General features: G+C 41.7%; 1 protein-coding gene and 1 long non-coding RNA gene across 51 annotated transcripts in view; one reads left to right on the forward strand and one right to left on the reverse strand.

Annotated features, from left to right (window-relative positions):
• LOC310664289 overlaps positions 1-23,772 on the forward strand; it is a 258,524-nt gene that overhangs the window by 137,347 nt on the left and 97,405 nt on the right. The gene's annotated exons all lie outside the window — the stretch shown is intronic.
• Positions 1-23,772, reverse strand: part of HERC1 (HECT and RLD domain containing E3 ubiquitin protein ligase family member 1) — a 111,750-nt gene that overhangs the window by 67,500 nt on the left and 20,478 nt on the right. For 25 of the 50 annotated variants that reach the window (XM_083412865.1, XM_083412886.1, XM_083412903.1 and 22 more), the window contains 23 exons: positions 23,120-23,314; positions 22,573-22,884; positions 21,581-21,677; positions 20,258-20,401; positions 18,873-19,000; positions 16,814-16,958; positions 16,535-16,706; positions 16,167-16,301; positions 15,231-15,396; positions 14,402-14,527; positions 13,283-13,504; positions 12,219-12,371; positions 11,573-11,705; positions 10,540-10,731; positions 9,538-9,759; positions 7,654-7,827; positions 6,675-6,789; positions 6,462-6,582; positions 4,540-4,711; positions 4,056-4,362; positions 3,167-3,287; positions 1,930-1,981; positions 841-906 (listed from right to left, as the gene is read on the reverse strand). In XM_083412865.1, the coding sequence (XP_083268991.1) occupies positions 841-906; positions 1,930-1,981; positions 3,167-3,287; positions 4,056-4,362; positions 4,540-4,711; positions 6,462-6,582; positions 6,675-6,789; positions 7,654-7,827; positions 9,538-9,759; positions 10,540-10,731; positions 11,573-11,705; positions 12,219-12,371; positions 13,283-13,504; positions 14,402-14,527; positions 15,231-15,396; positions 16,167-16,301; positions 16,535-16,706; positions 16,814-16,958; positions 18,873-19,000; positions 20,258-20,401; positions 21,581-21,677; positions 22,573-22,884; positions 23,120-23,314 (3,670 nt within the window). The remainder of the gene's footprint in view (positions 1-840; positions 907-1,929; positions 1,982-3,166; positions 3,288-4,055; positions 4,363-4,539; positions 4,712-6,461; positions 6,583-6,674; positions 6,790-7,653; positions 7,828-9,537; positions 9,760-10,539; positions 10,732-11,572; positions 11,706-12,218; positions 12,372-13,282; positions 13,505-14,401; positions 14,528-15,230; positions 15,397-16,166; positions 16,302-16,534; positions 16,707-16,813; positions 16,959-18,872; positions 19,001-20,257; positions 20,402-21,580; positions 21,678-22,572; positions 22,885-23,119; positions 23,315-23,772) is intronic. The other 25 variants (XM_083412889.1, XM_083412883.1, XM_083412871.1 and 22 more) reach the window with 3 other exon arrangements.

Below are 23,772 nucleotides of genomic sequence, written 5' to 3' on the forward strand. Positions count from 1 at the left end.
ACTGTGAGAACAGGATGCTGGACTAGATTGGCCTGATCCAGCACCACATTTCTTATGTTCAGATGAAGACCAGGTGAACTATTTCTGTACAAGGCAAAAAAATCCCAAGGAGCAGTATTTGACAAGCTTGGGATTGCAGAACAAGGTGGTGGATAAAAGTATTAATGGTAGTATGGTCATACTTTTGGATTAAGTTAACAAGACTCCTCAAGAAAGGTTGGGGGAAGCTGCCTGCTTTGGTTTAAACAAGCTATTGTATTACTTGTAAGTACAGTATATCATATCAAACCCTGTAGTTTGCCTTTCTCAGTATTAAACTGACAATGAGGTCCACTCTCTAGGGCAGCCTTCCCCAACCTAGTGCCTTCCAGAGGTTCTGGACTATAACTCCCATCAGTCCCAGACAGCACAATGGTGCTGACTGGAGGTGATGGGAGTTATAGTCCACAAAACATTTGGAAGGCACCCAGCTGATGAAGGCTGCTCTACGGTCACATACAGTAGCCTTTTCGCAGCCCTTTCAGTGCAGATGCCAGCCAATGAACCTGGCTTCTGAAACATGCCAGGTACACAATTCATTGATCCTCTCAATGCTGATCCCCTGAACATAAACAGAAACATGCTAAATACATTCTTACAACTTGAATTTTTAGTGAGCCGTTATGCCTATGTCTACCTGCCAACATTAGATGGAACAAAAACCCCACTGTTTACTTGTCCTTATATGCCAGCTTCTAGTAATGAAATTTTCAAAATGAATGTGGAACAACTGCTACACATATTTTATGTTTTATAAAGTATGTAGGCAAGCTAGAGAGAGAAAATAAAATCACAACATGCCGTCATGTACTTGCTTGGAGCTCTTCTTTTTTCTGGGGCTCAACTGGCCAAAAAGGAGTAAACACACTACCACACAAGAATCAGAAGACAAAGAGAGACATTGGGTACAGAAGACAACATTCAATCTGCATTCTGTCCATACATGGAAAACAGCTTTAAGAGTGGGAAATGTTTGAGCAACGTTCATGAATGTGCAGCTTCTCAAACTTCCTGCAGTGTAAGGAAGTGATGGGGTATTATTGCACCACTTCATATCCCCTTACCATGTGAATGCTAAAGAGGAGTTAGGCAATAATTCATGAGGTGACTTCACATTTGAAAAATTGCAGTGTGTTCTAAAGATAGAGGGTCAGGCAGCAGGCCGAGCTTATCAGATAAGGTTAAGAGCTGCCCCAAGAAGATGCCTCTCCACAGGAGTAATTAAAACTAGGAGTAACTAAGAGCTGGGAATAAACTCACTCATCCAGCCAAAGCCTGATGAAGGGTTCAAGTCCCAAAGATACTTTCCATGGAAAGCAGAGCAGGGACAAGGGGAGCAGGCATGAGCAGAGAACTGAAACAATTTTTTGACCAACCTCCCTGCTGATTCTTCCATCCTAGCTCTGTATTGTTTACACCTCATGGCAACGGTTCTCTGGATCTCAGTCAAGGGTATTGTCTAGCCCTACCTAGGATAAATCACCCTTGCAACTTGCCCACTCTTTTGGGTCCAGAAGCAGGCAAATAGTGAAACTGCCTGCACTACATGGCATTTATTTGCTGGAGAAAGCTCTCATCGTTCTTTACCTTCTATTACAGGTATGTCAAAGTGTGGGTTTTCAAACTGTGTTCCAGAGTCATGGCAGACAAGATGCTCAAAAGGCATCTTACCTACCATTACCAGTATTCTCTTGCAACACAGAACTGCAGGCAAGTTGACAACACTCTGGAGCAAACACAGATTCCAGGGAGTGTGAACTGTGTGTATGTCCATAATTCCCTGCAGCATAGAGGGGCTCTGTAGCAGACCAATCAACACAGAAAGATTTTCTAAGGCTTAAAAGTTTCAAGACCACTACTCTAGAAAAACTGGCTTTTCTACACAATTACCTCTCTTTCTATGGGATGATGCCAAGTCCAAATCCACATTTCGTCTTCCACTCTACAGTGAATAAAAATAACAAAAAAGAGTGTTAGTGTTATACCTTATTTATTACATTTATATAATGTCTACCAATGTACTCAAGTTTGTTCACGTTGGCTTTCAATTTAACAGACACAACACAGAAGGGACAGGCTTGGAAGAGGAAAGTAAGCAAAAGCAGATATCACTGGCTACTGTATGGGGAAGTTCTGGGAAGGCATGAGCCAAATGATCACAGAGAGGCCTTCACTGTCTTGCCTCTCTCTGATACCGTGAGATGGAATTCCACCTAACCAGCAAACAAAAAGGCAACTCATTCATGTATAAGTTATATGCAGCATCTTACCACCAGAGTAAACAATTCCAAATATAATATACTAAACACAAAACATAGTGGGCACTTCTGAAAGACAACCACCTCTATACTTCTGGAGGCATTCCGTGCTGAACTTGAACACATGTTTTTGCACAGGTCTCTCAAATTTGAAAATCATACCACATAGTCCTAGACCATCGCATGCTGCTAAGTGGATAAGCGAAGTGTTGGTCTCACATATTCCTGCTTCTCTTCTCCTACTCTTGCATAGCTGGAAGGGAAACTTCAGCTGAGTTTAGCATTGCCTTTAAAGAATCTTGGTCCCAGCATTGCAAACAAACCAGGCATCCAATTTTAAAACAAATAAGCCAATTTACTTGACATTTGCTATTCAAACCTATGGTTTGAAGTTACTTTGTCATGAGACTGACCAGCTTGGGTTCATCATGCTGCCACTTACACAGCTTTAACACTGTCAAATATTATTCTGTAATCTGTGGGATTGTCTACATTCTTGATTTGCCAAGTTCTTTTGAATGTCATGTCTTGTTTTCTCCCAACAAATTTTTAAGGTAAGCAAGGCAGTCCTTTGCACAATGTCATGAGTGGCTTTTCAAACTCCAAGGGAATTTTAAAGTCAACTTGTGATGAAACAGAGCAGGGAAAAGAGGGCTGAAATTAAGCAATGGCAATAATTAGATCCCACTGCATGTAAACTCCCCGTGCACACTTTGGGGGCGATGGTTTGCCCCAACCTACCCATAAAGTCCTGAGCTGATGTGAAAGCAGATCCCACTGCAACACAGACTCGCAACATTTCAAGTGCATCTTCAGCAGCTGAACCAGCAAGAGTAACATTATGCAAAGCTTTAAAGTATTTCACCTACCAGTGAATAACCTTCTTCATCCGATTCAGGCTGAGATAAATCAGATTCACTCCGTGATTTCATCAGTTTGTAACTTGAACTAGAGTGGACTGAGCGACTTTCTGCAGTAAGGCTTTCACTTCTGTTTCATGCAGATGCAAAAAAAGAAAAGATAATAACTGAAGATGATAATTGGTCTGGAAACCAAGCCTTATGAGGAAGGAACAGTTGAGAGAATTGGGTATGTTTAGCCTGGTAAAGAGGAGACTGAGAGGAGCTATGATAGCCATCTTCAGATATCTCAAGGGCTGTCCCATGGAAGGTGGAGCAAGCTTGTCTTCTCCTGCTCCGGAAGACAGGACCAAAACCAATGGATTCAAGTTACAAGAAAGGAGATTCTGACTAAACATCTGACAGTGGAACAAACTCCTTGCAGGTTTTTAAGGAGAGGTTGGATGGTCATCTGTCATGGATGCTTTAGTTGAGATTCCTGCATAGCAGGGGGTTGGAATAGATGACCCTTGGGGTCCCTCCCAACCCTACAATTCTATGATTCCGTAAGAGCAGGCAAAGTGCAGCTCCTAGGGTTTAACAATATGCACAGGGAAGTCTGATGTGCCAAGAGAATGCTCTACCAAACAAGGACTTCCCCTTTCACCAGAGACAAAGCCTGGCACCACCACCCCCAGGCTTTGGAGCTCATTGCACAAATTAGGCACTACCAAAGGAAAGGGCCTGACTCTAAGACCTGCCCAATGGACCACTAACTGCTCTGGAACAAACAGTAGGACCTCTGACGCCTATTGTTAGGGTTTGGCAGGCTCACCCCGCCTTAGCAGATTACTGAGGATCTACTCAGCAAGGTTTCAAGAGCTGCTGGCTGCTCTTGTGCACAATTCATTAATCGCACCTGGTCATGAGTCCAATCCCTTCTGCGGTACCAGTTGACGGCTGTTGCAACTGCCCTTCCTCTCTTCGTTTCTGCAGCTCCTCAATAACGGGGCTGACTCCCAGAATCAGTAAAGCACACCTATGGATCACAGAGTTGCAGGCAGCTGTGTACACATCTTGTCCTTCAGGAAGGTCTCTGCTGACTCTGCGTTCTTGCTGGGACTGAGGGGCCTGGTCATCCATGCGAGCCCCTGCCCCACCATTTATTCTCTCACGGTCTCGACTGCGAGCTACTTCACGGGCTGATAGGAAACATTGAAAGATTTCTGTAACATGCAACACAAAAACAAAGGTCTTAACTTCTAGGCAGAGCTGAAGGGCTGCAAAAATTATTCAGGTGACTTTTGTTCATCACAGATAAAACTCCTGTTGAAGGCCCCATTCATTTCAATGGGACTCTCTCTGAACAAGCTTCTGTGGAATCTTTTCCAAACTTTACTTACTGCCAGCTGTCATAACTTCATGCTCCCTTTCTTCCTCTTCCTCTTCTTGTTCTGGGTGCCCCTCTTCTCTTTCTCTTTCTGCCTGCTCTTCCATCTCTGCTTCTTCATCAATGGTCCGAGTAAAGGGGTGCTCTTGGGCATCAATGTCCAAAGAGTCTGGATTTTCTGACATCTGGGATAGGGGAGGAGAGAGGGTAAGGTTCAAAGATATGAAGAACTCATTGCTTAATAAGAGGATGTTCTTAAATCAAACCAGGGGTGAGGTTTCTCAGGCCTGGGGGCCAAATGCAGCCTTCTCTCTGCCTGGTCCCTAGGATTCTTCCTTAAGTCACACACCCTTCCTCGCAGCACAGCTGGAATGTGTCCTTGAACTATGATAGCACTTTGTTTGCCTGGAGGGTAAGTAGAAACCTGACTTTTGTATGGATGGAATACAGTGGTACCGCGGGTTACATACGCTTCAGGTTACAGACTCCACTAACGCAGAAATAGTACCTCGGGTTAAGAACTTTGCTTCAGGTTGAGAATAGAAATCGTGCTCCGGCAGCGCGGTGGCAGCAGGAGGCCCCATTAGCTAAAGTGGTGCTTCAGGTTAAGAACAGTTTCAGGTTAAGAACGGACCTCCTCAACAAATTAAGTACTTAATCCGAGGTACCACTGTACAGTGTTCTGTATGGAGGTAAGAATCACATCCACCCACTTCTGCCTCTGACCCCATCCACCACTGGGACAAGGCCCCCGGAAGGTTGGCTTCAAGCTGGAAAAAAATCTGCCCCTAAATTAAAACAGGAAACAGTAGTGATTGTGCCAAACAGCAGCTGACTCACACAGTCCTTTCAGGCTGTGGAGCTGAATTCATAGTAAAATGGTAGTGGTATAATTGCTTCACCATATGCACAGGTCACAGGATGACTGCCCCTGCAAAAATTTATGAAGCGATGAAGTAATAATTCCACTATCTGTGCTTGTGTGAGTGGATGCAGACAGACATTTTATACTTGTGACAATAATGACAAGGCTTTCTGTGGAACCTTCTAAGGGGAAGGACAATGCAAGAGGAATGGCACCAACATGTCAAGTCTGTAACTGCTTTGGCAGGAGCAGAAGAAGAGAAAAAGATCCATGATGAATCAAATCAGGAAACTTCAACTAGTCCAGCAACCTCCTTCTTAAGAACAAAGAAGATAGGAAAGCAGGCAAGAAAAGCCTCCCTAGTTTAGAGCTAGAATATCCCTTTTCCTCCTTCTTAAAGCAGTTTGACCAGGAAGCAGAGAAGCGTCTCCCGAGTCCAGTTAAAGGAAGAAACAGCTACCAACATAAGCCTTATAAACCACTCCCCCACAATTCAAAGCAGTAGGCAAATTAGTTTAAAAGAACAGTTTTATTTGTGGTCCATAGAACCCACCCACCCCTCAAAAAGTAAAACATGCTGTAAAACAAAGGAATGTTTTTTAAAAAACAAAACCCTAGCTACAGAGAAAACAGAACCAAGCAAAAATTTGAAACTGAAATAAATATACAGTGGTACCTCAGGTTAAGTACTTAATTCGTTCCGCAGGCCCGTTCTTAACCTGAAACTGTTCTTAACCTGAAGCACCACTTTAGCTAATGGGGCCTCCTGCTGCTGCCGTGTCTCCGGAGCCCGATTTCTGTTCTTATCCTGAAGCAAAGTTCTTAACCTGAAGCACTATTTCTGGGTTAGCGGAGTGTGTAACCTGAAGCATATGTAACCTGAAGTGGTAACCCAAGGTACCGCTGTACTGGGCACATCTAAATAGGATTGAAAGTGAGCAAAACTGTAGACAAAGGCTCATATAATTGTTGGCCTCAAAAAAATAATCAACTATGCAGTCTTTCATGTTAAACCAATTTTCCTGCACTACGTAAGAAAGAGGAGCAAAAGTGCCAGTCTTTAGCCTTACCCATCTATCCCTTGAAGACGACCTAGTCTGAATAAGTTCCATATTCTTGCAAGCAAGCAAACGACTCCGCACTTTGTACACACACCGATATACTTCTACTAAGGCTTTGCCAGGCTGATACCTAAAAGACACAAAAGTTACGTAAGGCTAAGAGGACAGGAAATCTCTCTAACACAAGGGGGAAAGTTCTCAAAATGCTTTTTGGGTACTTGCCTGCTCTCACCACTTGCTTGACTAAGCAAATTTGTATGTTTCAGGAGGGCAGCAAGAACAAATCTAGACACAGTATCCAAAAGCGACTCACTACTCAGCGTGGCACTATCCCAATCTGAAGAGGTAGGGGAAAAGGAACTGATCAGTTTCCTGAAATATTCACAGTTAAAACAGCATCAAATTATTCAGCCATATTTCAATAATTCAGCCTGCATTTTTGCCTTAAACCAGGAGTGGGGAATCTTTTTCACCCCAAGGGCTGCATTCCCTCAATGGAAAACCTTCTGCGGATGCATGCCAGTGGTGGGCGGAGCCAGAGGTAAGAGTGAGCCCTAAATTCACTTGAAGCTCTGCTGTCTTGCCAGTGGGAAGTTCCTTTTTTCATTTTGCAATAGCCATGTGGCATGATCAGTGAGCAGAGCTTGCTAAAAGCCTCAATAAGGACTTCACTGCTCTGACACTGGGCGGTATAAACCCCAAAATATTGCACTCCTACCCACCCACACCATGAAATAGCACCAAGTTGTATGCAGTGGTCTATCAAATTGGGATGGGTTTTTCAGAGTAATGGCAGATACACTTCATTGCCATGAAGTGTGGTCAGCAGGCAGAAGGTTATGTAGTTCTATGCTAGTTGCTATTTATTATGTGTCTAAAGCTGCTTTAAACAATATGGTTGTGCCAGCAGATGTCCAATGTACAGTTATTTTAATAAGCAAGTTGACTACAATAGAAATGCAACTAATTTCAGAAAATACAAATCTTTCCTAAACTAAAATGGCCATGACAAAGTGGTTTCTCAAATGGTGTGCCCCAACCCAAGGACTTCACTGAAATTTTAAGAATTCTAGGTGGATCCACACCCTGGTTTTTTGTTTTAACTAAACAAATAATGAAAGAGCCCCTGCTCCAAAATGAGCACAGATAAGCTTAATTATTGTCACTGTGGGAGGTGGCTCTTTTGCTTCCGAGAACTTACCTTTACTCACTGCATAGTCCTGCATGCTGACCCAGAGGCTACGAGCAGGCTCCTTTGCACAGCCCAAAGCCAAATCCACAAAGACAGAGATTTCTGGGCAAAGCTTGTAATCAAACGGCTTTTGTTCTTCATTTCCAGAAAGAGCTACCTCTAACAAGGAACTCATGGACTTGTCTAAAATGAGATGAAAAGTCATGTCATTATTTATCCATTTAGGTACTTGCACGTGGGGCCTGAATCAAAAGGGTTCCAACAAGCCAGCCATGTTGTTTTCCATTCTACTGCCGCCACCCCATACATATACATCTCCCAGCAACCCAAATACATCAAGCATTCCATGGCCAGCGAGCATGCTCAGTCCTCAGGAGGTCATTCTGAGGGTTCCCCTCACTTTTTTCAGAAGCCTTTTTTGTACTTTCCCCATGGCTACTGATACCTCCTCTCGTGTGTGGATGGTGTTTTGGCTACACAATGAACAGCACTCAGAGAATGCTATTAGTGTAGATCAGCCTTTGCCTACCTGGTGCCCTCCTGATCTTCTAGACTCCAGCAAGCATGGCCATATTGTGCTGGGCCGACAGGAGCATGGCTGTGCTAGCTGGGGCTGATGGGAGATGAAGCCCAAAACATCTGGAGGGCACTAGATTGGCAAATGATGTCTTTTCAATGCAAAAAGTATTTGTACAGCAGCAAACAATACTACCAAGAAAGTATAAATAAAAACCAGTAAAAAAAAATCAATTCAAACAACAAAATAAAAATAGCAGTAAGCTAGCAATTAAACAAAGCAATTCATAAATCTTCCTAAAAACGAATACACTCTTTTTTTCTTTTGAAGGAAGGAGAGGGTCTGGTAAATCTCCCACAAATATGGGGCCATAACTGAGAAAGTTCTGTCTCTGGTTCTCATCAACTGGAATGTCATAGTGACAGGGCAGGGAGAAGCATCACCGATGACAATCTCAAGATTGGGGTAGGCTTGTGTATAGTCCCTAAAATAATCTGGCCTTAACCATTTATACAGCACCATCAATGTGCTTGCCACTTTAGAGAACACAAGGCAACAGGTCCGTGTCCTGAGAATCTTACAATCCAGAATTCAACATAGAGGAAAGGAGGGGATGGAGACAAACAAGAGAAAGAACAGGCATTTATATTGCAGTCACATATGCTTCATAGAATCATAGAGTTGGAAGATACCACAAGGGCCATCAAGTCCAACCCCCTGCCAAGCAGGAAACACCATCAGAGCACTCCTGACATAATAGAACACAGTTACAGTAGAATATGGTGGGGAAAGAGACAATACTGAAGTCTCCTGAAAAAAGTGGGTTTGGAGGAGGAATTTAAAGAAAGTCAACAAAGTGGCATTGTGCTGGTGTTCCAAAAGGAAATTTTAAGCATAAGTGCAGTAAGGAAAGACAGCTTTAAGTTAAGACAAACTCCACCCCATTTAGAAGAAAGTCATTGTCCTTTTGGGCACAAAAGCAAATTGCTCTCTCTGCTACTAGCAAAGTGACTGCACTACTCCTGATATGGGAATGATGTCTTCCCACTTTCTCAGTCTAGACTGAGAAAGGAAAAGAGAAAAGCACACCCAAAGTTTGAAATTTTGCAAGCCCATCACTTTCTCACCCACTGAACCATCCCTCTCATGTGGAACTCTCCCTAAAGCCCTGCCTTTTGGGGTTTTAAAGCCAGAAATGCCCTGGTCCTCTTGTGAGATTCTCAGATGCATCTGGCTGCCCACTCTGAAGAGACAGGATGCGGAATTAGATGGACTTTTGGACTGAGTCATAAGATAATTATTCTAACAAACCACAACGCTGCATCCACATGTGTGCCCACTTATTCACACATCAATAAAGCAGTTGAAGAGATTACCTAACTGGGGAATGTCCATTTCAACTCCATCACTAAACAGTGGTGTTTTCAACCAATAAGCAGTATCTTGCTCTTCTGGTGACACAGGTGATCCTTGAAGCATTCCACCAAGACAGCGTCCAATAAGCAGAGCCACAGTTCTCTCAAGGTCAACTAGCCACACCCATGACTGTGCAGGCTGTGGTAAGGGCACCCCAGCTGGATCAACCAGTTCAGGTCCACCTAGAAATATTAATAGCTGAAATATTAATAGTCCTTTTCTTCTGAGCCAAGATATTTTGATAGAATATGCAAGCCCACCCACTCATCCTGTGATCGGTACTGAGCATGCAAGTTCCAATGTCTACACAAGCTCCCAAAACAAATTCCTCACCCATTTCAGTGGCAGGAACCAACCTATGGATGTATTCATTCACATACATTCACTGAGCTGAATGAAGATCAGGATGAAAAACATTTGAAGGCACATGACCTAAATTGAAGAATTCATTTCAGAGAAAACTCTTCAGCAAGGGAGGACCCCCTTGGGGATTTACACTCAGTGCAATTACCTTAGTAATGTCCGAAATAGTTAAAAAATACTCCTTAAAATGTCTACAGCAAAATGTACCAGGGGTCTGATTAGGAAAAAAGAAGGCTAATTCCCAAGGGGCTGGTGCTCACGTTAACAAAGGTGGTAGGTACAGCAGCAGCAATTAGCCAACTGGACCTCCAGATTACTTTTTAGGCATCACAGAAGTCCTAGAGCTGAACCTTTGGGAAAGCATACTGTGAAACTGCTATCCTTTCTCTGTACTCACAAGTAACTGGTACACCAGAACTAGGAGGTGATGCTGTTTCTGGTGAGGGCTGACCATAGAAAAATGTGGGGGGGGGGGAGTGGGCACATAAACCAAGCTAAGTTCAGGTGAACAACACATTTTACCCAAAATTCATAAAGCATATTTGCATTCTACAATTCCTATCTTTCAGAAGGCAGAAGTACTGCACTGAATGCCTTACCATGAAGAGGCCACTGTAACTCCTGATCTTCTAAGAGAACAGCAGCAGGCAACAGTCTGTTAAGGCGATCCAGAGGTGGCAACAGATCCAGCAGATAGCTCAATAAAGGTCGGGCTACTGATACAGGCAGTAAGAGCAAGGAATTGACAATTTGGCAAAGCATGCTTCCGGCTGCAGAGACATAAATTACATCTGCAATGGAGGGGGAAATGATAACTTCATTAATAAATTCCAAAAGGGTAACCATGGTTGGATTTTTCAACAGCAGCAAATGATGTGGCATCTTAAAGACTAACAACTGTATTGCAATATAAATTTTTGTGAGATTCTTATTGTTATTTGGCACCCCGCTTTGTGGCAAAGGGATAATGAGGGTCTCCAAAACTGAATGTAGTTCCCAAACAAGGGTAGGCTGATGGAGCCATTTTAATTTATACTGAATTAACAGGCTATATCCTGCCCATTCACTGTGGCCAACAGGAAAGACTCTTCTGTGTTCCCCACTGCACCACAATCTGAAGCGCTGTTGGTGGGAATGAGGGCAAGGGTCTTTGTATAGCAGTGCCACAATGTGGAACTTCCTGCCAGAGAAATTCACCTCTTCCCCTCCTGGATAGTCTTAAGTCAACCCGTAAAGATATTTGGGCTTGACCACTGCCCCCCCCCTTTGGTGCGCACCCCCTATTCTGGTTTATTCACTGCTGCTTTTTTCTGTTGCATTTTTGCTGGCTTTAGGGTAACTGTATGACTTGCTTTTATGATGGAAGGCACCTAGAGAACTCCCAAAAAGGAGTGGAAAGGTGAGGAAGAGCTCTTGAAAGACATGTGCAGTTTTGTTGTATTTCCTTCTAAGAGTTGATACCTAAATTCTCAGATTGCAAAGACATCTAAATATACCAGTACAAGATCTGGCAAAAGAAGAGACAACTGGCAAAAAACCTGAGCAGCAAATGGACTCATTAAAAAAACAAACTTGTTCGGTTCTGCTGCTCACATTGCTTATATTACACATGATCTAATAAGAAACACACACCTCTTAGTTTTTCCCCAACACTACCATTCCAAGAACTCTCCTTCAGCAAAGTAGCAGAGCGGGAATAGATATCTGTAGCATGAGGCAGTAGAAGTTGAAGGTGCTTGTGCAGGAGCGACACACTACTTGAATTCTGGGAACAAAAGAAACATTCTAAATATGCTTTACAAATGGAAACCTGCAACAATATGTTACAGCATGGAGTTTAGGGTTCAAGCCAACTAGCTATGGCCCTACTCCTGGAGACTCCATTCCATTACTTTGCCTCCCACACAATTTCTCCATTTTCCCCTCTAAAAGCTAGGCACCATTCTCTTGCCATTGAGTATGATCAGTTCTCGCTGGGATGATTTGGGCAGGGTTCTCCCCCTAGGTTTTTTTGAAAAAAAAGGTTTTTTTTTACTGCAAATCTTGGGTTTTCCCTGAACTTGCTAATACTTCTCTCTTGCGCGTGAATTGTGTTGTTTTGGCTGCATAAGCACCACCACTTACCTCTGAACACTGAAAATAGGAGGGAATGATGAACTTCTGTTCACAGAATCAGATTTCTAAAAGTCAGAGCCAAATATCCTTATTGGTCCTTTTTGTTCCACCCATTATGGAGCAAGTATACTCATCAATACATATGAAAAGTCACAGCACTAACCTCACTAACACTGTTGATATGACAATATGCCAGAAGTTGTTTCTGCAGGGAACACAACAGCTCATGTAGATGAGCAGGCTGGCTGTTTTCTGATGATGATGTTCCAAGTAAAAATTTGTCACTGTTCTTTTCCAGCTCCCCAAATGCTTGATCCTAGACAGTTACAAGAATAATCATGTAGATTTTCATATCATTCTCATCTTTCTTATTTTTATAAACTATGGGTTCAATTAAGTCCCAGTCAAAGTGAAAGATCCATGGGCCTAAGTTAGTCATGTTTATTAACTTCAATGGGTCTAGGACTAGCATTAGATACAACCCTATGCTTTTGTTAATGGAAAGCCACTGGTAGTTTCCAGTAATAACTAAAAGTTTCAGTTTTGCCCCCCAAAAAGCTGAAGGCAGAAGAGTCCAACTAATCCAACTAATACGCAACTTTAAAAAGGAGCCGACTAAAGAAAAAAAGGACCAAGTAGCTGGTAGCTTCTGCATATAAAAATGAGTTTTCAAGAACACAAAACTTTTCACGCCAGGTTTGTGCCTCTATTGACAACTGCTTCAACAATTTTTTAAAAAAATACTGTAATATTTGTGCTGGCAACATGATCCTAGCCAATCAGGAATCATGTAGTCAGTGCAATGATACTGCAGCACTATATTAGTTGGATATGATTACATGGCAATGTCAAAAAGCCAATTCAGAGTGAGGACAATTACTTGCGCCCCTCACTCTGAATGGGTGATGGTTGTTGCATAGTTTATAGTCCCCACTGCTGCTGTAAAGTGAGGGCGTTTTGGGGATGGGCAAATCCCTTTCCAATTCACCTCTGTCCTAGTTTGTTGTATTAAATCAAGTTTCCAATTGGTTAAGTACTGTAGACCCCCTATTTTTCAAAAGTCAAGCCATGGATCTCCTACTTTTGAAAAATTTGACCTCACTATGGAAGTTTTTGTTATGTGAATGGTGCCACAGACCCCAGGAGGTCCGCAGAGCACCAATTGGGAACCACTGTATGAAACAATTCCAACTTAATTGGTATTCAGAAATAAAATTCAAAGCTTACTGTATAAAATCCTAAATTTCGCAGAAGGGTCTTCATTAAAATTTCAGCCAGATGAGTATCTGGATGATTACTCTGGACATCATATGTTGGATCAGCAATAGTCCCATAGGCAATACAGAGTGAGGAAACATCTGGAGCATCAGATGGTGAGCTATAGCCAAGCAAGGAGGCTACGTGAGTATGGTCCTGCAAACTCGTCAGAATAATATCCAATTGCATTCTCTGAAAAAATAAAAAATAGGCAATTTTCTTCATTTATAATTCTTAAGAGAGAAAAACCCAATTAGAAAATCAAGATGAAATTGTTTTATTTTCATGAACATGAAACTTGTTCAGGATCGAAAGGCAAACTGGAATATAATGGGCTACCGGGTAGCACTTAATTTATATATTGTCACTGTATGCAAATAATATAATATGTGTATCATATTTAGCAATGTTAACCTAATGTTTTGAATGATTGGGACATAATACTGGTAAATGTAACTTGTTCTTATAGTTGACTGAAAATAGCAAAATTAATTCTATAAATAGGAAAGTAACTATGCGCTTGAAGAAGAAATATAACTGTGCTTTCTTTCACAAGCTTCTTTCTATATCATTCAAACCATAGTTAGCAATTACATCTGAACTGCCAAACTATGGTTTAAGCGATTGTCCCAGAGTAGGATCTCATAATGATTTAAGAAAAACCAAAGATACATTTCTCTGTATTGCAACAAGACGATATTTGTATCAAACTTGTCCAGTAAAACTCTTTATTCACAAGCCCCACCTTGTTCCTAGTAGCAGTGTAGAGAACAGCTTCAGAATGGGAGCACAGTTCCAATACTACCCCCCTCTCCCAGCCTGCTAGAGTCTTCAGTCCAGCATCCTGTTGTATGATATCCCTGTAATTCAACTGGCCACCAGCAAAGTCACCCATTGTCCCTCTGACCCACATAATTACATCTTACTCTGGAAACAAAATGAAGATTTTTTTTGCTTACTTATCCCCAACCTACACACTACACAGCAGCATAGAGTTTATGTCCTCAGCCAAATAACACCATGTTATCCTCCATAGTGGTTACTATGGAAGCATGTTCAAGCAAATGCTAATTCCAAGAGACATTTTACCTGCCCCTTTGACAGGCTCTCCCATCTGTCAGGACCTTGGGGTAGAAGGGAATGCAGCAATTCCATCCTCTCTCTCAATGGAGGCAGTAGCATTGTGGCTCCAACCGACAGAGTTTCAATTACAACCTAAGAAGTGGAATGAGAGGTTGCTGAGACTATTTCAAGTTACCCTGGAAAGCATTCTTGAAACATTTCACCTTATGTATTTTGAAATTATAGCTCTGCAACCACTCTACACACAAGTTTCAATGTATCAACTGAAAAGACTAGATGCCCATTAACTGCTATAAGCTGTGCAACATTTACTTCCTTCCCTATCTCCTGGAATCATAGAATTGAGGAGTTAGAAGGGACCCCAAGGATCATCTAGTCCAAACCCTACAATGCAGGAATCTCAACTAAAGCATCAATCACAGATGGCCATCCAACCTCTGCTTAAAGACATCCAATGGAGGACAGCCCACAACCTCCTGAGCGAGACTGTTCCACTGTTGAACAGCTCTCCTGCACAAGAGTAAGCATTCAGTGTACAACGGGGTGCAGGAGCAGTTATGTGTAAGTATTTTTGTATTTTAACAAACTTTGGGAATTCCCTAAGTTGGAGAGTGATTGTGAGTTCGGTGTTGCTTTGGGAACAAAGCTGTGGACACACACACTTTAGTTTCAGCTTAACAGAGTGTGATAAAACAGTCAGGTAAGTTAGAGAACTTGTGGCAGAATATTGATCTGAGTTTCTAGGTGTCAGATTTTTAGACTGCCTTCCCAACTTGAATTAATAGGGCACACAACCTAAAAACACAAGCAAGTGTGGTCCACTTTGGAGATTTACCTCCTGTATTTCATCTGGAACAGAAGAGTCCATCAATCTAAACAACAGATTCCGAAGCGGGCCAGCCTGCCTTCCAAGTATGCTTGTAGCTACTCCGCCAGCTAATGCAAGAGCAAGGTGGTTAGAGAGCAGCTTCAGACACAACTTCAGGAAATTGTGATGCTCCCTGAAAAACAAGAGTTTGCCATTAACCCAGGCTTACCTGTGATCTCCAATTATTGCTATCAGGTACATTTTCCCTTCTACAGTACTCATGCCCAGCATCTGAACAAAATGTTTCACATATCACAATAGTCTTACAATGGTTTAGTTGGTGTATCTATCACAATGCAATCAAACCAACATTCAGGGCTCAGCAACAGCACAGACAACGAGGAACACACCCCATGAAATGCTTCCAGAGGTAACTGAACCAATATATCATGATGTCTAAAATAAGGATGGCGTTATGCAGAAGCATTGGCTAGCTTCACAGTTTTTCCTGCATCATGATTTTTGCCAATGTCTGCTCTTGTGATTTGATAACCCCTGCATAAGGCAGGGGAGAGTTGAGCTGGCAGTTAACAGGGGTTGCAGGAATCAAGAGAAGCACTGACTGCCTTCATGGTTTTTCCCACATTGTGATTTTTGCATAGCACACACACGCACACGGACACACACAGACACACACATATCATGATCCGTGATATATTGTCATGTCAAAAATTATGAAACTGATAAAACTATATTGACTTCAAACCAGTTTTGGATGATATATTGATATATATTGCCCAGCCCTAGTACTGTTGCACAAATCTGAACTCTCATTCTGGAAATGCAAGCCAAGACTTGCATATAATAATAATAATAATAATAATAATAATAATAATAATAATAATAATAATAATAATATCTAAAAAATCAACAGGATAGCATATATGCCATATAAACAAATACCTTGAGGATGGGAAAGGAAGAGGAGGAATCTCACTGTTGATTTTGTCACAATACTGCTCAAGGAAAGAACGGAGGTGGGAGAAGGTACTTTCTTCAAGATCCACACAGTAAGGTCTGTGCCAGGCAACAACTTGTCTGCAAATCAAATCAAAGATGACCATGGAGCAAAAATAAAACATCAATCAAAATAAATGACTCATTAAAAACAGAACAAGCTCTTCTTGCCAAGAATATATAAGTGAGGGGATCTGGTTAAGCACAAAGCATTGTGATTCAAAGGCACCCTCACATGATTGAGCCAAGACCCATTCCATTAGGTATCCACAAACATTAAATGGTTTGGTTATTATCGGTATATAATTACTTACCTGTCTCTGGGAAGGGCTGTCCAGGCAAGACTATGGGATGTTCCAGCTGAAATCTGCTGAATTGCTACTCCATCTAAGCCACTCACTTTCTTTGGTTTTGTAATGGGCCCTGTGGAGTTCCCTTGGCCACACTGTCCCATGGAATTGTTACCCCAAGCATAAACTTCATTATCTAAATAAAAAACAAGTAATAGTAATAATAACAGTGTTGAACACACTTGAAAACCAATGTGTATTTGCCATAATAAGCTTTAGTATTACATAAGCATCATAGTTTACCATGAGAAAGTGCCAAACAGTGGCTGTCCCCAATTGAAATATCCACTATCCGCGTTGCAGCCAGCTCTTCAATCAGCTTGGGCCTGAGCGCTGTAGCTTCTGAAGACCCACATCCGAGACATGCACCACAGCCCCAAGCGTACACCTGGATCAAAATATACAGAATTGAATACACAAAATATCATTGTTATTAGTCCAAAAGCCCCATCTGCAATCCGGTTAGGATTGTCACACTGTTAAAGAAATCTTGGTCACTAACTGATGACGAGTCAATTAAATTTGCATACAGGAAAACACAATTACTCCGAAGCTGGTTATATTCTTTGTCTTTAGATGAAGCATATGAGTCATAGCAGGCATCATCTTGGAAGAGCTTTCTGCCCAATGTGAAAGACAGCAGGGAAAGCCTCTTTAAAGGTGATGCATCTTTAGTGGTTCATCTACCAAAAATATTTTAAGAAATAAATTAACTTGCCAAGCAAAGACAACCTACCACACCCTAGGCCACCCCAAACCTCTATCACCACCAAGGAAATGTAATAAGTGAATAGAAAGAGAACCCACACAAATGATGCTTACATAAAACCCCACACATTCACTAAGTAGAAAAAATAGAAGTATTGCCACGCCACCCCACGAGCCATCCCCAGCCTCCCCCCAATTCCCCCTCTTTTCTTCCCAACCTAACACTGCATGCAACACTAATGTCTCACAACAAATGTAACTGATATGTAGAAAACACAACTTGAAAAAAGATGCAATGCACGTATTTTTGTAAACTAAGAAATCTTTTAATATTTTTAAATAAATAAATAAATAAATAAATAAATTCACTTAAAAGGTGAATTGCAAGGTTTTAAAACTGCTTAGTTGTTTCAGCAATTAAAAGTTGCAGTCCTACACCAAACCATATATGGTTCTCAAATTCAAATGGATTTCCCATCCTCATTTCACAACAATGGAGAAAGAACTCCTCATGGGCATCCTGTGTAAGCACAGAGTACTGCAACCAAAATGAAGTGAAGCAAAGTAAAAAGACCCTGTGGGCATAGCTTTCAGTATGCATACTGGGAATACTGCAAGCAATTGCTAGGTTTGGGAGGTGGCGATTCATAATTTCTATCTACAATCAATAAAATCCACATAGCACCAAACTGCATTCTTTTTCATTCTTGACCACTGAAGTGGAGGCTGACCGTTTTCTCTTACGAGTTCTTACAGGAAAATCCAAGGTTTCAACAAGGTTTCCCTTTGAAAGGATGTTAGATATCAACCATGTGCACACAGCTGTTATTTAGGATGTGAGTTTTATTAGACTGCAGTACAGTGGAACCTCTACTTATGTTCACCTCCAGTTACATATCCTTTGGGATACGTGCGTGGCAAACCCGGAAGTATTTTTCCAGGTTTCGCCCTGCACACATACGCAGAAGCAGCACCTCCGGATACGTACACCTTGGGATCCAACCAGAGCTCTGGAATGGATCCCATGCGCAACTGGAGGGACCACTGTATTTTAGGACTTTACTTTCTATTCTTTGATTTTACAGTGGAACCTCAGTTTTCGAACGTAATCCATTCCAGAAGACCATTCGACTTCTAAAACATTCGAAAACAGAGGCACAAAAGGCAGTTTGCCAAGTCAACACAGAAAATTGTGAAAAACAACAGATACAGCGGAAGCTGTTCAACTTCCGGGGCGAGTTCGAAAATGGAAACATTTACTTCCGGGTTTTTGGCATTTGAAAACCAAAACATTTGGCAACAGAGATGTCCGAAAACCGAGGTACCACTGTATATCACTTTGGCTACTTTTAAAGTATAAAAACACACAACAAAGGAAGAAGTACAGCAAAACACAAATGTCTTATTGTCAAACTTGTAAACACGCCCTTGCCTACAGTGAGTAGGCAGAGAAATGTTTGTAAACTTAATTAATTTTCTTTTTTCCTCAGACTGCTGATAAACCACAAATGAGTTGAACTGTTACAAATGGATAGTAAGAATGGTTTCTGGGCTAGGAACTTTTGTGAAATTGGCAATGCTGCTTGCACCTTACCTGCCCCGTTGAGGTTAGAGCAAGTGAAGACTGACTTCCTGCACAAACTTTCCGAATGAACATTCCCTGTAGGGCTTCTATAACTTTAGGTTTGTACACTCTGTTGGTGTCACCATGACCAAGTTTGCCTGTTGGGATCATACACAAGAGATCAATAATGTTCATGTTGCCTCCTGCACCTCTTGGGCCATTCAATGACCACAAATCCAACATAATCTGCAGTTTTAAACTGAAAATATTTAAAGTGAACTGCATACAAGATTTATCATCACAATTTAACAAAGAAACCTCTCCAAATACATATAAGGACATGAATTATTACCACATACTACAGTGGTGCCTCGCAAGACAAAATTAATCCGTTCCGCGAGTCTCTTCGTCTAGCGGTTTTTTTCGTCTTGCAAAGCAAGCCTATTAGCGGATTAGTGCTATTAGCGGTTTAGCGGCTATTAGCGGCTATTAAAGGCTTAAGGGATTATCGGATTAGCTGCTAAAAGGCTATTAGCGGTTTAGCGGCTTAGAAAAAGGGGGTGGGGAGCAGAAAAAAATCTCAAGACTCGCAAGACATTTTCGTCTTGCGAAGCAAGCCCATAGGGAAATTCGTCCTGCGAAGCGCATCGAAAAACGGAAAACCCTTTTGTCTAGCGGGTTTTCCGTCTTGCGAGGCATTCGTCTTGCGGGGTACCACTGTAGTTTACTGATTTAGGGCACAATCCATATACCCAAAGAGACCACACAATCTTCTACCACGGCCAGCAACAAACAAACACACACACACACAGAGTGAGAGTTGTGAGAGGAGCCGTCACAAACAAAGCCTGCAGACCTAAGCATCGTAGCAACAGAGGTTTGGACCATCATCCACAGCTCCATAAACCATGGCTTATGAAGCTGCAACAGCATGTTCCTCCCACACCCAGGCTTATATTAAGCCATGTTACATTTGAATTATGGGAATGCAAGATCCTGGCTTCATCAAGTCAGATTTGCCTCTCATGGTCAAACCAGGAAACTATGGATTGAACTGAGATAACAAACGAGGATAACCAGCCAGGATATTAGCTAAAATTGCCAGAGTCCCCCAGTCCCCCCCCCCACACAAATAGGCCTAGCACAAGCTGGTGTGTGAAGATAGAAAAGGAAGAGTAGGGTGAGAAAGGAGCATGTGACTACAGCAAATGGTCACCACTTTGTCAACCATGGTTTCTGAAACCAAATGCAGTTATTGGCTGTTTCTGCACTTGAACATGGCCAGAAAGGCAGAACAAGACAGAACATGGAAGTGGAGGTTTTATGGACCTTCTGGCCCCACCATGCCCTTAGCAGATGATGTTCTGTACAATCTCAAGCACAACCTAGGAGAAATTGCATGGAAAAAACATTACCATTATCTCCTCCTCCAAATGACCAAACCGTTCGCCCATCTTTGGATAAAGCTATGGTGTGCGAACTGCCACAAGAAACCTCTCCGACGTTGCTAATATCTTTTACTAAAGTTGGAATGTTACGGCTGTTGCTGTCTCCATGACCTTGGAAAGAAAGAAAAAAGAAACATTATTTCTGCATTAAAGAAAATAATAATTATTTCTGTCAGCATGAAAACTTGGGTTATGTAGTAAAGAAAATAAATTTCTCACCAAAGATGAATGCATTACACTTATTATCATCAGAATCAGCATCAGCATCTCTTACCCACCCTTCACCAGAAGATCCACAGCATGTTACAGCATATAAAAGCACAATTAAAACAGTTTAGAACTGTTTTAGTGAACACTTTGAGCCAGTATACATGTATCACACTTGCTTACTCCTTAAACATAATTTTTTAAAAAACTGGAAGCTATTTTGGGAAGAAGATAACAACTCCTATCACTAAAAAAAAAAATTATACTCTGAAAATGAAATGCCTGGTAAGGAGAAAATAGGGACAGTGATTGAAATATAAAGAAGAAAGAATTAATTTATTGGAGGTTTCAAAAGTTGATAGTCTTTTCAAAACAAAGATATTTTGGGTCAAGTTAATAAAAACAGGAATCTTTTGCCTTTTAAAATTATGCAGTTAAGAAAGAATGGAATGGCAGTGAAAGGAGAGGTGAGAGAAAGAACATCTGAAACGTATTATTCAGATTTCTTTGAAAGAACAGATAACAGTGGTTTGAGATGGAGTCCTATTGCAACATATTGAAGCAAAGAAAGAAGAATATTTGGACACCCAAGAAACAGTTTTAACAATTTATTATTATTTATTAAATGCGTATACCGCCCTATACTGTCCTATCAATGATCAACAAAAAATAAAAACCCTAGACTTATGAGTAAAGATATAAGAAACATGCATGATAAATAGTATACCATTAAATCAAAGTGTGTATTGCTACTATTTAGCTCTGTCCAATTACTTGGTTAAAAGTTTATAATAAAGTTTTTGTACAGACAGCAACCATTTTGCATGGGGGTCCTGTTCCCAGCCCCCATGTGTGTCAACAGAGTGCATATAAACATGTCCCACCCTGTTTCACCCTCATTTTGTTGCCTTCCGGGTCCAAAAGGACCCAAGTGATTGTGCATCAACTGGACGTGTCTAAAATGGTTGCCGCGTGTACTGTCTTACGTAAATCCCAGTACCTTTCTTTAACGTTAGATTTTATTTCAATGAAATATTAATTATATTCCTAAAATCACTGGGCAAGTCAAACTGTTTCCATTACCTAGTCTACCAAAGTCTCCTTCTCCCCATGTATACAATTCACCATCTTCTGTGACAGCAGCACTGTGCCGGTATCCAGCTGACACACATACCACGACCTGCATTGCATGCAAAGGGGAGAGAGAGTTAAAACTAAACTGTTGCTGGAAATGCTGCTTTCAACACAGGAGACAAAATGAGACTTTCCTCATTCCTCTCCCCTTCCCCGTGAACTCTACAAGGAAGAGAGACCTGAACCAAGGCCTTGTAACTGCCACTAATCACAAAGACTCAAATTTCAGCCGAAATCAATCCAAATTCAGAAAAACCACTCAAATGCCAAACCAAAAATGAAAGTCCCTACACATCCTTCTGTATGGCTGCACTCTAAGCAGCAGGTGTCTTGGGCTTGTCAGAAGCATCAATCCACTCAAGGTGAACATCCCCATGCCAGAGCCAAACTCTCACAGCCATGACTGGCACCATCATTCTACGTGCCTGGCCTGACTCAAGTGGCAAGTCCAATACCAACATTACACCATTGTCAGCTGGAAGCATTTTTCGCCAGCCTTCACACAAAGTGAATAACCTACTTTGTGTTTTTATGATAAGCACATTTTCTTCTGGTATTTCTAAATCACTGTGACCCCTCCCCCACGGTATATAAATGTTTTAAATAAATAAATTAGTGTGACTGCAGCTTTCTAGACAGCACCAAAAGCTCAAATCGTGCTTAACAGCCAGTTGGGTTAGGGTAGTCATTTCTTAACACAACACCCAAAGAGGATGTGGAAGGTGCCTCCTAAGCCAGCCCCCTGCTCAATCTTGATTTTGGAAAACATTCTGCCTCCCTGTAGATTGAAAGGAGAGAACTCCACTGTTTCCACCCCATGGTCCACAGCAATAAGGGACAAAGGCAAAAATGGATAACAAGAAACCTTAAAACACATGAAGTCTCCAAAGCAACACTATGAAAGAAGGAAAATGCCATTCAGTTCCTTTGTGTAAGCATACCTTTCCTTGCAAAGGGCCCTGGATAAGTTTTGGATATTTCTGCGTTGAGCTATTTCCATGGCCCAATTTCCCATAGTCACCATCACCCCAGCTGAAGACTTCTCCTTCTGTTGTGAATGCTAATGTGTGGCCATCAGAACCTTTAGATGATGACACCTTTTTGATAGATCTGTGAGGCTCAAAAGTCAGCTTCTTCAGTGTAGATTGATTGTTGGAATCGCCCAATCCCAACCTGCCATAACTGCCTTTGCCACAAGCTCGAACAGAGCCATCTGTAGATATTACAAATGTACAGTACTGGCCGGCTTCAATCTATTGTGGGAAGAAAATTAGAGAACATTAAAAATAATTTATTTAGAACTGCCTATAAAGGGTTATTTTAATTTTTAGAACAAGGGATCCATATATAGCTCAGGAACCACAAACTTGTAGCATGCATTTTTCACATTTGGCAGTGTTATACAAAGTTTTTCAACAGTGAAAGCTTCATCTCTTCTTTTTCACTACACCAATAACACACATACAAACAAAAGCCCCAGTCACTCACTGTCTGAGCATCAGAAAAACTTGGAGCCAACTTGGGCTGAAGAATTTTCTCTTGTGTTCCTTCCACAAGTTGGTGGCTGCTGTTACTGCCCCAAACATACACTTCACAGGTCTCAGAAACAACAGGAGCATCACCCGTCTGAATGCTGTCTGGACTGGCGCATGTCCTAGAGTAGTCTGAAGCCATGCGACAAACCTAGCAAAATAGAAATACATTTCAAGAGACAGAAGGAATGCTGTGCTCAACTATCATGTTATCACTTTATTTCAAGCACCAAGTCTAGATTCAAATGGGACTACATGTCCAATCTGTAAATTACATACAGTATTCTGAAGACTAGCAGCTAGGAATCACAAGTGAGGTGAGCGCTACTGTCCTCGGGTCCTGCTTGCAGACTTCACAGAGGCATCTGGATGGCCATTGTGAAAACAGGACACAGGACACTGGGCTGATCCAGCAGCCAGGCTCTCTGTGTTCTTGATCACAAAACTAAATATGATAGTCCAGGATGGGAAATTAAGATATTACAACACTTTGACTAGGTGGCACTTGGGGTTCCTTTTCACTCTATAATTCTGTGATCTGCTGCTTTGCTTTCCACTTCATGCTTCCCTTTTGTAGATGGGGAGTCACATATGTACTCCGTTGCTTCC

The sequence above is a fragment of the Podarcis tiliguerta genome (genome assembly GCF_965153285.1).
Source record: "Podarcis tiliguerta genome assembly, chromosome: 14".
NCBI classification, from domain to species: domain Eukaryota; kingdom Metazoa; phylum Chordata; class Lepidosauria; order Squamata; family Lacertidae; genus Podarcis; species Podarcis tiliguerta.